Source organism: Anolis sagrei, chromosome 4, assembly GCF_037176765.1.
Source record: "Anolis sagrei isolate rAnoSag1 chromosome 4, rAnoSag1.mat, whole genome shotgun sequence".
Taxonomy (NCBI): Eukaryota; Metazoa; Chordata; class Lepidosauria; order Squamata; family Dactyloidae; genus Anolis; species Anolis sagrei.
This window is the reverse complement of record NC_090024.1, coordinates 191,710,292-191,728,605: the sequence shown is the minus strand read 5'-3', so window position 1 is coordinate 191,728,605 and position 18,314 is coordinate 191,710,292. Positions and strand designations below refer to the sequence as shown.

The 18,314-nt window shown below is 39.4% G+C and overlaps 1 protein-coding gene across 2 annotated transcripts in view; it reads right to left on the bottom strand.

The window, feature by feature from the left end:
• Positions 1-18,314, bottom strand: part of PRELP (proline and arginine rich end leucine rich repeat protein) — a 31,170-nt gene that overhangs the window by 4,748 nt on the left and 8,108 nt on the right. For both annotated transcript variants that reach the window (XM_060773029.2, XM_060773031.2), the window contains exon 2: positions 1,408-2,359. In XM_060773029.2, the coding sequence (XP_060629012.2) occupies positions 1,408-2,344 (937 nt within the window). In that variant the 5' untranslated portion in view covers positions 2,345-2,359. The remainder of the gene's footprint in view (positions 1-1,407; positions 2,360-18,314) is intronic.

Genomic DNA, 18,314 nt, shown 5'->3' with positions numbered 1-18,314 from the left:
CTTGAAACAACCCTTTCAATAAAACTGTGCATCATTAAATTTTTCTTTTTATATTTCTCTTGATATTTTCTATATGAAATTGTTCATCCTTTGGTTAAATAGAGATTGAGTCTCACTTTTCCAAAATACTTAGGATCTGAAGTTTTTTTTAAAAAAATTATTCAGATTTTGGAATACCTCTATTTGTGTATGCATAATGAATGAGGGATGGGGAAAACAGGGGAGCAGGGTACTCATATATGTAGCAATTCACTATGTTTTTTTCTGAAGGAGTCCAAATCCAGTCCCAATCAGGAAAAGGGGAGAAAGGAAGGGAGGAAGGACTATGCTTACATATGATTCCTGTAAAAAACAGACATCTCAAATGCTTCCCTGGCTGTCATCAAACTTTTGACCTGTTGGCAACTTATCTGGGAGGAGAGGGAAAATCTCCCTCCACCCTAACCCACCTCCCATGAGTCTTTTTCATTCTCTCAGGGCTGGACCCAGGCAGAAGCCAATGTGATTGCTCCATGCTCACCCTCACAGCCCATTTGAAGGGCATCTGCCCCATTGTACACCACTATTGTCATTCATTTGTAACCTGCTTTTCTCCTGATAATTGGGATCAAGGCAACTAACAACATATTTTAAACAATACAAGTTAAAAGCAATACAAAAACCAGAATAAAAATATAAGTTTACAACTAAAACAATGCATCAATTTGTAATTTAAAATACAAAAAATACTAAAAACACCACTGGAAAGTGCTGAATGTGTGGCTAGCCCTCTTTCCCCAAAAGAGTAATGGCATTTTTAAAATTTTCTGGAGTATTTCAGATTTCCAGAAAAGTGAGATTTGATCTCTATTTTAAATTGATTTGCAGTGTTCTCTTTCAATGCAGAAAAAGTGCCTCTGCAGCACATGGTTACATCAGTTGTGTCTCCGTCTTATGGAATCACAACTCTGTACTAGAGAATTTAGATTTACTTTCTAGTACCAAATTTTGCAAAATAGTTTAATTACCAACCCTATTGCTTTAGAATTGTTCAGTGAAGTGTTCTAGAAGTTCAAATGCACTAAAATTACTAGGATTCATGAGGAAGGCGCCATGACAGTTAAAATGGTATTAAACAATATAAGGGTATTCTTGCTGCAGCACACTTAGGTTCTTTACAATTTTAAAGAAATAACAATCTAACATGGACACTACAGAACCTGAATTATAAAGGATAGCCAAAGAGTGTGATTCAAAAGTGGGGTATAAGAATAATATTTCTTTTTAAATTTCATTCTTGTCTATTTGAAGATACAATGTAAATTAATTATTTTGGTTTTGATTACAGATGGCTATTCTTGGCACTCCTCCCAAGAAATAGTGATTTCTGATAGCCTTAACCAACTACTGAAATTACAGTTGACTCACTTTCAATTGAATTGTCATTCAAGTAGAGATGCTCCAGTGTCTGGCTGATATAAGGGATGCTGGTCAGGTTGTTGTGTGCCAGGTGTAAGACCAACAAGTTGGTGAGGTTGAAAGAATTCTTGGGTAGGCCTTTGTCAGAGAGCTTGTTATAGCTAAGTCTGAGGAAGGCCAAGTGGGAGAAATCTTTAAAGTAGTTGTTGGGTATGTTATCGATTTGGTTTTCATCTAGGAAAAGCTGGTGAACTGCTTTGGGAACTGAAGGAGGCATCTTATGTAGCCTGTTGTGAGCCAAGTTCAGCTGCATAAGGTTCTTGAGTCCTCGGAAGGTATTCTTTTTGAAGTCTGCATCATTCAGTTCATTGCGGTGGAGGTCTAAGAGGAGGAGATGATCCAGCTTGTTGAATGCATTATCAGGGATTCGATTGATCCGGTTCCTACTCAAACGAAGCTGCTCCAAATTGGGAGGCAGATTAGGGGGCACTTCCTTAAGATGGTTCTTCTCCATGTATAGAAAGACCAGACTCTCTAGCTTCTCCAGCACTCCTGAGTCCACTGTTCCAATGCGGTTATTATCCAGATTTATCCACTTCAACCCTGTAGCATTCTTGAAGGACTCCTCAGAAAGCTTATCAATGAAGTTGTTCTGTAGATAAGCATAGTGGATCCTGGGTGGGATTAAGGGCACTTTTCTCAGGTTGCGGCTGTCACAGTAAAGGGCTGAAGGGAAATCTGGAGGGCAGTAGCATTCTCTGGGGCAATCTGGAAAAATGGAAGGGGGTCCAGGTGGCAAAGGTGGAGGCAACTCTGTCGGTTCAACTGGTTCAAAGGGTGCTGGAGTAGGAGGACGTTTCTTTGGAGGCCTGGGACGCCGCTGTCCATTCACCTCACAGACCAGCACAAGAATGAGTGGGAAAATCAATTTGGCAACTCCCTTCATGGTCTAGATAGTTACCTGATAAGATACAAGAAAGAAACATTAAGAATAGAACTATATATGTTTTGGATTTAACTCAATATTCTCCATCACACAATGTTGCTATATTTACCTGGGAGTTACAGCAGGGATTTAAAAAAAATAGCAGCAACAACAACAATAAATACATACGTTATTTGATTCACAATTTAGTTTCATTTTAGGTGGCCTTGTTTAGTTATGTCAACTTCATTGGGGTTTTTCTTGTGGAATTTTATTTGATCCTAAAAAGGTGTTGTTCACTTGAACATTTTGTGTTTTGTTCTGTTTTAGATAGCACACTGACAGATCTGGGCAATTCCACTGGCTAGAGGTGTATCTGAATACATTCTAGTCTGCTGGATTTTATACCAGACTCTCAGCTAACAGAACGTAATTATAGGATTGTGCCATGAAATCCTCAGAAGGCTTATATGTAAACTGCTGTGAGGTTTTGGTAAAATAGTGGTCCTTTCATTTTTTTTTTTTTTGAGAGGTGAAGTCTTGGAAAAAAAGTGGAAGAATTCTGGAGAAAAAGCCTTTTAAAAAAGAGTCGTCCAGGCATGACTATCCTGTGCCAAGCCACAGAGGTCCATTGAGCCTGGGACCCAGGAGTTAGTAGGTGCCCTGTCTTTTATTCCAACTGCTACTGCTGTGGCTTTTAAGGGATAGAAGACCAACCAGCCAAAATGCTATCATGCCTGGGTCCTAATAAATAATGAGAGCTCCTTCTGTCATCTTCCAACTGTCACTGCTGTGGCTTCTGAGGCCCTTCTACACAGCAGAATAAAGTCCAGATTATCTGATTTGAAGTGGATTATATAGCAGTGTAGACTCAGATAATCCAGTTCAAAGCAGATAATGTGGATTATCTGCCTCTATATTCTGGATTATATGGCAGTGTAGAAGAGCCTTGAGAGAGAAGAAGCCTTCATGCCTCCTTGTATAAAAAAAAAGTTCTGGGAAGGCCATTAGAAAATGTCATATGCTATCATATTGCCCCTGCCCTGACTTTGACAGATGTCTCCCATTTGTAAAACATAATGGAGAAAAGGTATTTTCTCTACACCAAGCGCAAATAACTCTAACCACCCAGATGGTGTTGATTTGTAGCTCCTGTTTGCCTCCACCAATGCCTTGTTTGACCAGGGGTGATGAAAGCTGGAAGATCACAAGCTACCCAGTCTCAAGCTGACCTGGTTAAAGAAAAGGTCTAGCTTGTGTTCAATTGCTTTCTGCTACTTAAATTTAGCAAACATAGAATCCCCTTATTTTCATTTTTCAAATTCAGCTCCCCTCCCCTAATATGTCATTTAGTTTTTATATTAAAATCCAGAAATGATAGGTAGAATAAATTACACAATACACAATGTATTAAAAGGTACTGCTAGAAATCATCTGTCAGATGCTTCCCAATGTTAACTGTCAGAGACTGTCAAATATTGCAAGTTACATATCAAAAATTGATTTATTGCATATTAACAGCATGCACATACTACTGCTAAAAGCTTACATGCATCCGTTGCCAGAGAACTATCAAACACAGCAAGGAATCTAAACATCTGTTGTGACCTCAATGCATTTATTCAATATTTAGAAAGCATGAATTCTTGCAGTGAATATAAGTGGGGAACAGTGGCTACCCACATTTGTAAACATTAATTTTAATTGGGGGGGGGGGAGTTGGTTTGTCCTGATTTTATTTCTGTTTTATAAATTTGCTTAGTTATATTTCATGCTGCAGGGAGTAGTGCTTGCCCTAGGAAAATCCTATGAAATTATTGATGTCTCTGCAAGCTGACAGGCAACCTGAATGTGTACACACACACACACACACACACACACACACACACGAATGTAGATGTTGAATGAATCCATTCAGATTCCCGCTTCACAGCACCCTAAGGACACAATTCACATTGCCTGAGTCTCTAATTGATCTACAGTCATGAGAAGGAGCATAGTCATGACCTCCTATCTAATTATCTTCTGTAGTATTCTTATCCAGTTATATCTCTTGACTTGTGTAGTAGGATAGAGATATGAAGCCAAAACTGCTCTCCTATACAGGTATGGAAAAAGGAAAAGGTGCATATATTATTTCCAAGTGTAACTTTACAATCCTACTTGTTCTGCTTTTGTTGACTGCATGAACTCAATATCATCTGTCATTATTTTTTTTTCTCAAAATGATGTGTGATTTGGAAAACCACACAATTTTTGAAAGCTATTAACAATTATTCTTTTGTGCAAAAACAGTATTTTTCTGCATGGAAAATAATATCTCTGTATAGAAATATTAATTCTTGTTTTTTTTCTGTGCAGATAATGCTGTTTTCCAAATAAATCAACCACATGTGAATATTACACAGAATAAACCCCCACTTATACAATTTTTGTGCATGAATTAATATTTCAGTGCTGATGTATTATTTTACATGTAGAAAATGTGATTTCCTATACAGAAAGTACTATTTTGTGCAAAAATCCCACTTGTGAATTTTGCACAGAATATGTCCCAAACTGCAAAGATTCCCATCAGTCCAGGATTCGTCTTGTCAAGGTTTATCAATACTGAAAAGCAAGCTTTAGCATTTTACAAATATATTCAAATAATCCTTCCATCCCTATTTTTGCAGCCAGAGATCAGTAAAGCTACTTTGGGGGGACTATAATCCCCAAATTTCTCAACCACTGGTCCTGATGACTGGGGCCTTTGTGGAACTATAGCAGTGGTTCTCAACCTGGGGTCCCCAGATGTTTTTGGCCTACAACTCCCAGAAATCCCAGCCAGTTTACCAGCTGTTAGGATTTCTGGGAGTTGAAGGCCAAAAACATCTGGGGACCCCAGGTTGAGAACCACTGAGCTATAGGATAAAGAGTAAGTTTGCCAAGTTCTCCAGTTCCAACTGTCAGTATGAAAGGCTTCCCTACATTCAGTTGTTTTTCATCTTTCTTTTCCATGTTTTTCACTACAAAATGACAGAGATTTGCATAACAAACACTGCATTTGAAAATCCTTTATGCCTGCTTAACTTGCTATTGTGTTTATATTTCTCTTTGTAAAATTTCTAGGGACAGCTTCCTGGTGCTAGTAAATTTGCTGGATTCTTTTACAGTATCTTAACTGTCAAATTTTGTTTTGTGAAAAACACTCTCCTTTTCCCTATCATACTATATCCTTGCTGCTATAACACACACACACACAACATTATTATTTATGTATTGCTTTAAGCAGAACCAATTTTATTGTTATGGACAGCCGATGCAAGAACTGAAATGCTGGAGTTGCATGTCTTCTCTCCAGATAAATTTTTCCACCAAAGGAGTACCAGGAAGCAAAAAAATATAAGGGAAGCAAAGACATCCATGATTTCTTTTAAAATAAACACCCATTGTATAATAAGATTGTATATAATTTTTTCTAACTAATGGACAGTGATGATTAGCAGCTGTCCCAGCAATATGTACTTAATAGCTAAGGGATGTCTCTTTAGATGCCTGCAATAGTGAGTGAATACTTTCCAGTCAGGGCCCAGCTACTAACCATTAGGAGATTGGGACCAGTGATCTATAAAATGTGACTGTATGTTGGGGAGAGAGGGAGTCCCTGGCAGAGACAAAAACATTTGTTGATATATTTGATCTGTATACCACTCTCTTCCTTGCAGGAACTTCACCATACATGGTTCTCCTCTTTCCATTTTAGCCATACAAGGATGTTTCAGAAGAACAACATTCTAATCAAGGTTGCAAGAGCAGTGTTATGCAGGTTTAACCAGTGTACTTGGGGTGGTTGTTAGGACATGGCACAAATATTCATTTTAAATTGTAAGTCATATATAATTCGTAAGTTTTGTATAGATGAATAGATATTAAGAAATATGGGGGGGGGGTGTATGTGCAAAAACTTAAGAATCAAAACTCAGCCAATACTTTTTCATTTGAATTCTGTAATGCTCGGAAGTCAGTTTCATTTCCAGCCAAGAGATGCAAAGCCAAAAACCTGTCATTCCTCTTTAAATTAAGAAGAGATAGGCTGACTCTTGCCATGAGGATAAGAAAGCAGCAGGGCAGGATGAGCTGAGTGAGGTGGGAAAGAGACTGAAAGAGCACAGAAACAAAGTTTGCATCAGAAAACAAAGGGACCATTATCTCAGCTACCCATGTAGACAGTTTTGGATTTTGGGATTCTGGATGAGGGTGTCATATCTTAAATATTTCTTTTTTATTTATTATTTATTTCCGGTATTTCTATCCCATTCCTTCTCAACCCCCAAAGGGGGACTCAGGACGGCTTACATATGTCTGACATATGTCTGACTATTAAAAGAAGGATTCTCCAAATGCTCAGATCTTTTAAATTTGGAGCTCTGACTTCCTTGTATTATTATTCCTTGCATTATTCCTTGCATTAGTGTCTTTTCCAATGAGTCATGCCATCTCATGTCCAAAGGATTAGTCATATTTGGTATACCTCCATGTTTTCATCATCAGTTTCTTTACTTTCTTCCTCCATACTTCTGGATCTCTCCCACACTTTGAGAATTGTGCTTGCACAGACTGCATGCCTGACTGTGTAGCTAACTCCTTCATCAAGACTGCCTTCCCTTCTGTTCTTTAGGGAAGGGGCATTGCCTTGTGTCTGCTAGATCAGGGATAACAGGGAGGAAACCCACACTTGAAACTCTCCTTTTATGGAAAGACCCTTGCTCTCAAGCATGTCAGACTTCATATAGAAGAATAAGTGAGCTTCCCATGGCCCTGGCTGTGAAGAAAATGTGAGCCAATTGTAAGCAATACTGCAAATGTCATTGGAAGCTGTAAAGAACATGCAGATGTAGAAACATCTGAGAAAGGAGAACTGAATTGAGGACTTCATTTTAATGTTCCTCGGATTAATGTTCCTCGGTTGTTCATGTATGAAGGAGAGGAGAGGGTCAAGCAGATGGACTTGTGTACTGGAAATGAAGCAGTGCACACAAACACACACTCAGTTTCAGCATCTGATAGCAGATTCAGATATTACCTCATCCTGCCTAGCTTAAATCCTGCACAAATGATCCAACTGCAAATGCAGTTAATACAAAGCAGTAATAGTTGGTGGCTTTCATGTCAGTGGGGCTCAGTCCCTATACTCTAACTTTTAAGGGGCTTTCCTAACTGCTAAAAATGACCCCAAAATCAGGTTCAGCATCTTGGATTGCTTATTTAAAATGCTTCCATACTCTGCTGACATGGGAGCAAAGGTGGACAATATGGGGGTGACGAGGAAAGAATACAGAAGGGATGTGTAGGAAGCAAGATGAAATAAAACTATATTAAACCCAAGGAAAGCAATGTACTTGGCATAACTTAATTCACAAGGGAAGCTTGCATTAAAGGGAACTGAAAAAGCAAGCCATGCAGAGAAAATGACTATGATGTGATTGCCTTCACTTCCTCTCTCAGTTGCTCTCCATTTGGGATATGAAGTAATAATTACTCACAGGGTGTATCTAATTCTGGATCTCAATTATTTTGTCTGGTAATACAGAATAATGCATTGCCCACCTCATTTTCTTAAAAACATTGCCCAGCTAAATATTTGAGTAATCCTTTTTTCATGCTGAGAACTTAAGACAACGTTCATAGCAGCTTGAATTGGAGTGGACTGTGATGAGGTCTTCATCCCAGGCACTAAACAAATCCTGATAGCCATTGTCATTCAAGTTACAGAATTATGTTCCTCGACACTTTCTTCTACTCCAGTTATTAGGTTTTTTTCTGAAGTGAATTATTCCTATTCATAAAAGGGAGAAAGGGCAAGAAAGAAAGAGAGAAAGGGAATCTAGCAACACCTTTAAAATTATTTTTATTTTTGCATGGATTTTTCATATCAACCCACTCAGATGTAATGAAAGTGATAAAATCCCATGTTTTTAAGCATCTGTGTACAACATACAGGTTGTGTGAGTGAAATAGAATGTAATAGGACCTAGAAGGATGCAAATTATGCACCTCTTAACTTGTCCTCTTGCCATGACCTAGGGTGCTTCTCAATGTCATCTTCTCCACCTTTCTCAGTGGAAGTCAGAGGTATGAGTAAATCAAAGTAACACAACTACTTCCATAACTATATAAATATGGTTAATAGCAAAAGGTTTTTACACCATTCTGCAATGCATATGAGATGATCGGGATGGTGTAGTGGTTTCCTTAGGATTGTCATAAGTCACAAATATCTTAATTGCATTTTTGTGTGTGTCAGGAGTGACCTGAGAAACTACAAGTTGCTTCTGGTGTGAGAGAATTGGCCGTCTGCAAGGACATTGCCCAGGGGATGTCTGGATGTTTTGATGTTTTACCATTTTTGTGAGAGGCTTCTCTCATGACCCCTTATGAGGAGCTGGAGCTGACAGTGGGAGCTCAACCTGCTCTCCCCGAGTTCAAACCATTGACCTGTCAATCAGCAGTCCAACTGGCACAAGGTTTTAACCCATTGAGCCACCGTGGACTCCTAACAATTGCATATGAAAAAGTGGATGAATACCTGCAAAAGCTCATGCTAAGATAATTATAACTTGTTATTAAAGTTGCTGCCAGATTCTTTTTTAGCTCCCCCCTCTCTTTTTTTATTCAGCAACAAATTAATACAGATATTTCTTTGAAAACTATTCTTGTTCAGGCATCAAAGCAAGTGACAATTTTAACATGTGAAACACAGTAGCATTTGTGACCAGATTTTTTAAAAGAATATAGTGCCTAACAGGTGTCTTAGAACCATGCAGAGAAAAGAGCTGAGTTTCTGTCCCACTGATTTTTTTTTATTATAAAAAAACCCTGATTTTATACACTCTCATCAAGCGAGAATCAATGCTTGAGGTCCCAAGGTTGCGAATACTCCAACACAATCTATTTGGCAAACAATAATGCAAATCGTGGGAACATATGGTGATGAAGAGGAAAATATATTGCTTAATTGGGGTGTGATGAGGTGGGCGAGGTAACTTTCTTGGCTTTCCACCATCCTCCTACTGACTATATAGAAAAATCCTGGTGCTTTTGAACCTCAACTTTTCCCCCTTCAGCACAAACAGATATTTTAACAGCACTGCCCCCAAGTGTTTGCAATAAAATTTGCATCACATTTTAAAATTAAAAAAAACCTATAAAAATATTAATGTAAAAATGCACAAGCAGAACCTAATTAATTTAGGAGGTTTAAACAGTGCCAAGGGGTTTTGAGGCAATTCAAAGTTCTGCCAGAACGGTTTATTGGCAGCAGCTCTGGAACAGCTTCAGTGGAAATACTGCCTTGGTTGATGTAAATTTAACATATAAGCTGACTCACAGCACAATGCTAGTGGTTTGCAACCATTAGTAAAATAGGAACAGGTTCTCCTAGTGGCAGGGAAGATATGGGTCCAGATCTGTCCTCTATCATAGACTCCAGTTGTAACCAGACCCATATCACTGCCCCGAGCAAGGCTGTCCAGCCTCCCTAGCTAAAGTCACAGTGAAACTTGGGGTATATCCCCATTGTACAATTATAGCAATTAGATGCTGAGTTCTTGTGGGTTTTTTCGGGCTATATGGCCATGTTCTAGAGGCATTTCTCCTGACGTTTCGCCTGCATCTATGGCAGGCTTCCTCAGAGGTCTGCTGGAGCTGGGAAAAAGGGGGTTTATATATCTAATTATATATATCTTATATATAATTAGATGCTGCTTTAACTATCATGGTGCCATCCTGTGGACTCTCTGCTACAGTGCTCCAAAGATCTAATCAAAAAGGCCCATGGATTCACCTAGCATTGAGGCAAATCCATGGGCTCCCGGAAGGGGACATGGAGAAACTGCCAATCCGCTCCCTGCATCACTCACCTTACCTTGCCCCATATCCCATGGAGGGAAGTGTCACTACCTGGCTTCCCCCCATTGCTAAGAAAGCAACATGGGAAGGTTACTGTGTTGCCATGGTGGCGTGTGCTCCTTCCTCTCCCACTTTTCGACATGGAACCCGATCAGAAGCGCTTGTATGTCATGTGAAGGGCCCTATGCTGTAACTTGAGGGGAAGCAATGTATGATGGGTAAATCAGCCCATATGATGAGGTAGCAAGTCACTCTATTCAACCACAACTCCTCAGGTATTTTGATAAAGATTTCTCCTTGGACCTCTCCAGTACAGAGTTCCAAGCATCCCATGTCTCTATGGGATGTAGGCACGATTATTAAAGAGTTATCAAATTGCTGTCCGTGTAATGTGGATGCACATTTGATCTAAGATATATGAGCATTCCAGGTATTTCTACCGAGCTTACCCTGAATGATTTGCTAACACCTGAGGGCAAGAAACAATTGGACAGATATCCCTGGAGTTTTATATCACTGAATTTGGGTCTCTTAGGACCGCATTTTGTCATTAGATTGTTGTGTTTGAATGGCATCTTGCTATCTCAAAGAAAAGGTGAATGATATATCACCAATGATATATGCTTATTGACATAGATGCAGATTTAGTTAATATAATATCAATTTTTTTTGTCCAATGTGTGGAAGTGGAAGATGGTTCATGGCTCATCTTCCTTCCAGCTTGTCCTCACAACCTTTCTGTGGGGGAGGGGGTTGGTCCAAGGTCATTTACTGAGTTTCATCACTCACTGGCACAACAAACATGATATCCTAAGTCCTAGACCAACAATCTAATCCTTAAACCACACTACATCTCTCACTATAGGAAAGAACTCCATGAACCATTCCTGTGCATACAGTATGCCCCTTATTTCCAGAAGGGATATATTCCAAGATCCTCAATGGATAACCGAACCCATGGATAATACTGAATCATACCATAGAATCTAGGGGGTCTAGAGAGATCCTCAAACAGTTCAGGGAGGGGAATATATTTGGAATATATTTGGAGTGTGAGTAAGCAAATCTCTGGATATTGGGTCAGTGGGTAAGGGGATTGTACTGTATTTTCTAAATTCTGATGGAAAATTCCCAGCCTCCCTGTGTTTCTTTCATCTTTGGATCAGACAGCTCCTCAAACAGAGGACTGTCATGAGTACATTTTTTTTTGGTCGTGTCAGGAGCGACAAGAAACGCAAGTCACTTCTGGTGTGAGAGAATTGGCTGTCTGCAAGGACGTTGCCCAGGGGACGCCCGGATGATTTGATGTTTTTATCATCCTTATGGGAGGCTTCTCTCATGTCCCCACATGAGGAGCTGGAGCTGATAGAGGGAGCTCACCCGCCTCTCCCCGGATTCAAACCTGCGACCTGTCAGTCTTCAGTCCTGCCGACACAGGGGTTTAACCCACTGCGCCACTGGGGGCTCTAATCAGTACACGACAACAAGCCATTAGATTGCCACACAGGCTTGTTCTGTGATTTTAAAGTCTGGGCTTTTTTCAAAGGCAAGTAACTTGTGTCCAGTGTTTTCTTGAGGTAGGGAGAATGATTTGCTGAGCAACCTAGTGCTGTAGGGCTAGAAGCCAGTCACTTGTTACAACTCTTTGGTGTCTCCCTGCAGCTGTCACAGACGCCATGCATTGGGGTGGAAACATTCAGAACAATACAGAATGTGTAAGGAATAGTGTTGGGAAACATTCACTGCAGTGCATTAAATCCTTCTTAGAGCTGATCATGAGTTTAGTATCCATGTGGGACTAACTACAGATGAAGCTCTGCATAAGGCTGTTCTTTCAATCCTTTCTTTTTTCCAAAATATCCCTGAAATGAAGTAATAAAAGGAAGTGGGAACGCTGAACCATTCTCCTGCAAATTGCTCCCCCTCTCCAAATCCTTCCTTACACAGCTGCTTATATCCCGCTGGGTTCAAGACTCAAGCTTGCCAAATAAACCCAGGTAGGGATAAATGTAACTAAAGACTGGCAGGGGAAATATTTCCTTTCCTCCCCTCCCTTCTCATCTCAAGTGAACATTCCCCCTCCTACACCTCAGGAACTCCACATGCTTGTAGCCTTTTGGGGCCTTTCAGGTTGTCTAATCCCACACTTCTTGGCTATTCACCTAGATATTTAGTTATTATTATTTATTTCACATATTTGTACCCCATCCTTCTCACACACACACACACACACTGGGAAGGAGAGGGAGACGGACTCAGGACGGCATTACAACAGGCATTCATTCAGATATTCAGGAAAGGAGCCTTCACTTCATGTCATATCATCACATTTCTAAGTGTAAATCTTTTAACTGCCATGGCTCCATTCCACATAACACTGGGCTGCATTGTTTGATAAGGTACTTACAATTTTCTTCCTGACAGCTCTAACACTGTGATTCAGGAGAGTAGACTAGAACTCTCTAGCAGAAACTGCTAAGCACCTTTTCCAAATATCAAAGCCAGGATTCCATAGGATGGAGCCATGGAAGTTAAAGGGTTATCAAACTAAGATAATTGGAGTGTAAACGCATAGACTTAGACTATGAAATTCTCTGTTACAGGAAATCAGATTTTCTCTCATGGTGTTTAAATGTCAAACCAAGCCATTTTTTTCTAGCAAGCTTATGTTTAGGTTGACTTAGTGTTGCTGAAAGTTGTGCTATTTTGGTTGTTATTTTAAGTTCATTGTATGATTATTTTTAATTATGCTGTGAATTGGAAAGGCAGGATACAGAAACACTTTAATTAATTAAGATAATAATAAAACATTTAATATATCCTAGTTAACTTTCAACAGATTTTGTGGCACACAGTGGGCCCTTAATATCCACTGGGGTTTGGCTCTAGGAAACGTCGCTGATTCCAAAATCTGTGGATGCTCAGATCCCATTATAGACAGTGGCATTGTTAAATGGCATTTCTTATATTAAATGGTAAAATCAAGCTTTGTTTTTTGGATTTTTAAAAATTATTTTTAAGCTGTGGATGGTTGAATTCATATGTAGAGAATCCATAGAAAAAGAGGGCCAACTGCAGTATAAGAAGTGGATAAGTTTTGACAGCTTGAACTGAATTTTCTAACCTGCCAGAACCGTTATACGATTTCTTGGGGGAACGGTTGTTTGTGGTTCTGCTGAAACTGAAGACATGTCTCTAATCATTCCAATGTGGTCAATTGCATTTTTATTTTTAACTGAATTTTCCTCTCCTTGAAGGTTATTGATTTGTAAATATAGATACATAATGGCCAGATTCCTATTGGTGAGAGCACATCTTTAGGCACATTACAGATGAAGGTATCCAATACATCCTTAAAACAACTATCTTTCCCACAGGTGGAAGGCAGCATCCACACATGTGGAAATGTAGTCCAGCATAGTCATTCAGTGGCCAGGGGAAATTATTTTGTAAGTTAAAATTATTTTGACTTCTGTTTTGCAGCTAAGAGATGAGAGGGAAGGCAATCCACCATATACAATCAATATAAACCTCAGAAAGTGATTTCACTTTTCATCCCCTGGCTGCAAAATTGCAGCTGGCTGTATTTGAACACTTCTCAACCCTCACACAGTCACTAAATAGTTTTGTAAATATGCGCCCATGCTGTGGATCATATTGCAGAATTGTACTGGTGGAGTCAATAACCCTGTAGGATCTCAACCTACGTATAATACAGGGTTAGTCAAAATGAATAGGCCAATAAGAAAATTAATTGTATTCTTATTGGCCTATTCATTTTGACTAACCCTGTACAATATGCATGGGATTCTGCAGTGCTGTGGATTGACTGCCTACTGCACTATGTCACACTGTTTTTATTCCTGGGTTATAAATATCATTTCCTAATTGGTTCTATCATAAAAACATGGAAAAAGTTTATTAAACTGTTAAAAATGTTTTTGTGGGACGTAGTGCAGCACAATTTGCTATAGTTTTTTTAAAACAAATATCTCGTATCATTTCATCATACTTACTTCAGGAAGCATCCTATGACACTTCCACTCCAGCTGCAAGTCAGATGGGCATGCCACCCATCAAATGACGCAGAGAAGCTTCCCATGGAAGCTTCAAAAGCTCCTCCTCCAATTGGAGTGGAATCGTTGTTCGATGCTTCACTCTCAACACTTTGCACAGCCCGAGCAACACTTCTTAGCTGTGAGTGAGCAGTACACAGCACAACGGATTTGCTCCAGCTGCTCCCCATTTCCATGACAAAGCCAGGCAAAGCAGGATGTTATCATAAAAACATTAAACGGCAAACCCTTGTTTTTGTGGGACGGCAAACCCTTTGTTTTTGTGGGACATCCTGCAGCATATTTTGCTATAGTTTTTCAATGAATATCTCATTGAGTCTCAACTAATTCAACATAGTTCATGGCAGCCACAAAAACCAAGTTTCTGGAGTATAACTACTTTCAAAGTAAATACTGCACAATTAAACAGGAAATAACACTTTCAAACCAGGAACAGATTTTTTTCCAAATTTCATTACATATTGCTATTTATGTACAATTGTTGAATGTCCAGGAGCTTTTCTCCTTCTCCTTCTCCTTTTTTACCTTTAAATATTTATTTATTGGTTTATTTTGTAGCTGGTGGATACTCTGATCCTATCCTGTTATGATTCTGTGTATTTATGAATCAGAATCAGAGATAATCCTCAGAGAACTTAAAGTATTTATTCAGGACATTACATGTCATTTGACCCACATGCATTTGTGGGCATACACAGGCATGTACACAAATACACTGTGGGCACTACCACATGATGGACAATGCCCAAAATTCAATTTTTAAACAGGTGGCATGTATATTTATGCTGATCTCCAAGGAGAGAGGCTGCTGCTTGCTTCTTCTCCATCTCTCCAGCCACTGATAAGCTGCAGTCCAACTTCCCTTGTGCCCCAGGAAAGAAAATTCTACTCCACTGTTCTAGGGCAACCCAAATGTTCATAGTAGTACATATACTTACATACATCACCCATAAGAGTTTAGTCAATAACTACAGAAAGAGGAGTAGTGAAAGAAGGAAATGACAATTTCTATTCAAGGGAGCAATAGAACACAAACAGTAAAAAAGTGAACATTCCAAGAACTCCTAACTCTCTGGCTCTATCTCTAGTCTCCTGTAGGCATTCAGTTACTACTAAAAGTAGGATTATATTCTCCACTTCCAACATACTAGCTTTAATAGGGGCACCAATATCAATACTTTGTGGACCCTTTGGCTTGTTCCTGTAGGGAACATTTTGCACTTCAGGTTTACTTTTACTAGAGTGTTCAAACCCGAACAAACTTAATTTCACCAGCTGTCCAGCAAACAGCTGGAAGTACAACTGCTCAGGAAACCATGTATGCAGCCAGCCAGCCAGCTAGCCAGCAGGCTGCCATCAGACATCTTTTCTATTAACAAACAGGACTGTCAGCTTTCCATTTGGTCTGCAGCAAGGAAATGTCAACAGCATTAAACTAACAAGCAAACACTGCGGACTAACGGTAGACAGACAGAAGTCAAAGAAATCTGTCTGAAAATTTTCTGGGAAATTGTGAGACCTATCAGTCAGCAGTTCTGACAGAGTACTGTTTCTTCTATGGTTGCAGAGATCATAGCAGGGGGAAATTGCTTTCTTGCACTATAAATACTAGAATCTTGGTCATACCAATCACAAGATTCTGGAAATCGTAGTTAATGCCCCCCATACCTGTTGAAGATAGTGCTGTGAGAACATTTATGTAAGGACCTGTGCTGAACCACCATGGGAATATGCTATGGAGTCCTGAGATGTGTAATTCAAGGAGGGACATTTAGAAATATTGGTCACTGCTCTAGGACAGCTCTAGTGTATTATAAAGCTACAAATCCCAGGATTTTGTAGGATGAAGCCATGACAATTAAAGTGGAATCATAGTTCTATAATTGTGTAATGGGAAAGGGTTCCAGGATCTTATTGCTCGGCATGATATTTAGAATTCTCTATCCGAGAGTTCTAGTGCCTCACAATACCACAGATCTCCAAATTCCTCATACACAGCCATGACAGTTTACATGAAAGCATAGTACTCTAATTATGCAGTGTGAAAGAACTTCTTGTTTCATTATAACTGAATTATGATCTTATGGCCCAAATTATATATTTTTCTCTCATATTTATACAAAAGAGAGAGAGAGCAGAATATTCTGGCTGTGGCTGGAGAAAGTGAGGTGTGTGAAGGGTATACCACAGAGCTGTTGGCATATTGCATTTGAGGAAAGCTTGGCTCTTTTTGACATATTTGAGCTCAACTGATCCAAGACATTCCTGCACATCTAAGTAACAGACTCTCTTCATAATGAGATTTGGTGCTTTCATTTATTTTTCTGTATTTCCTTACATCTGTCTCATTTGAATCATTCTTGCTCCTGGCTGCTTCCAGTAAAACTCATGGTGTTTGGAGCAGTTCAGAGGGAGCAAAATGGGTGAAGTAGCAGTTAATTCAGCAAGGACATTGTATTGCATGTAACTTGTATGAGGACAAGTAAAACTAGTGAACACCTCAGAGATTGATTTCTTCAAAATCTTTCCTGCAGGCTAGTAGTCCAGTGGTATTGTGCATCAAGGGCTCAAAAGATGAAAGCATCAGGATGTTTTGATATATAGGTTACCACTTCCCTGGGTTCTCAAATGCCTCTGAGTTCACCTGCAATTCTCCTAACCCTTGGGTGAAAAATGGTTTTTGAGCTAAACTTGTTGTATTGATAAGTATTTTGTAAATGTGTGAACAGGCACATAAAACTCATTGAATTCACAAAAGACCTGCTTCTGATGGAGGTAACTGCTAAAGCTGGTTTTGTTGCTATGGACTGATGTAGAATCAATGTTGATGCTATTGATTTTTCTTTATGGTGCAGCTGCGGAATTCCCATCAAGAGAATCGGCAGTTCAAAACTTAATCACGATAGTCAGTCCTATTCATTCACTGGAATTGGGGGTGCACAACCCCCACAAAAATTGAAACACTGCAAGTTAAAGCAACCTCTCTTTTAAAGCAACAGAACGAAGGGTGTCTAGGTCTTTCAGCATAACTCAACCTCTGCTAGATGTTGACAATAGACTAATGCTGGTGGACCTACAGATGCCTACCAAAGTGGCTTCTAGGTTCTCCAGCTCAACTCTAAGGCTGAAGTTGACCACACAGAGAGTCATACTGGAAACCTAGAAATTTCTAGAAAGGACACGTTGAACAAATCCATAGATAATCAAATCTGCAAGAATGAAACCCATGAATTTGAATCATAGAATCATAGAATCAAAGAGTTGGAAGAGACCTCCTGGGCCATCCAGTCCAACCCCCTGCCAAGAGCAGGAATATTGCATTCAAATCACCCCTGACAAATGGCCATCCAGCCTCTGCTTAAAAGTTTCCAAAGAAGGAGCCTCCACCACACTCCAGGGCAGAGAGTTCCACTGCTGAACGGCTCTCACAGTCAGGAAGTTCTTCCTAATGTTCAGATGGAATCTCCTCTCTTGTAGTTTGAAGCCATTGTTCCGCATCCTAGTCACCAAGGAAGCAGAAAACAAGCTTGCTCCCTCCTCAACTTTGCACTGCTGCTTTAGTTGTCTATTTTCTTCTGCTAAGATTGCCACCTTTTCATTTTTGTACTTCTGTATTTTAGCACAGCATGTGAATAAATGAAATAGTACTTAAAACAATCCTCTCGTAAAAGAATGAATTCAGATCCGAAGCAATGGTTCACAATAGTAGCATACAAACATGCACATTTCTTCTAGAGTTTTCCTTAGGGGCAGAAGTCATAAAAACTGCCAGTCTGTTTCAAATTAGATTAGAGCTTTATAGTTGCTGATGATGTAACTTGTGAGGATGTCATTTGTTTCTATTTTATGTGGTTGAGCTTTTAAATTTGTTTACTAATTTAAGAAAGAAATAACATATTGCCAGTAGAGCTCACAAATTATAAAGGCCAAATCACAAAAATAAGAGTGAGAAGATTGAAAATAAATGAACTATCTATGTTTATAAACACAGGTGTGAATGCATGCATGTATACACACACACATGA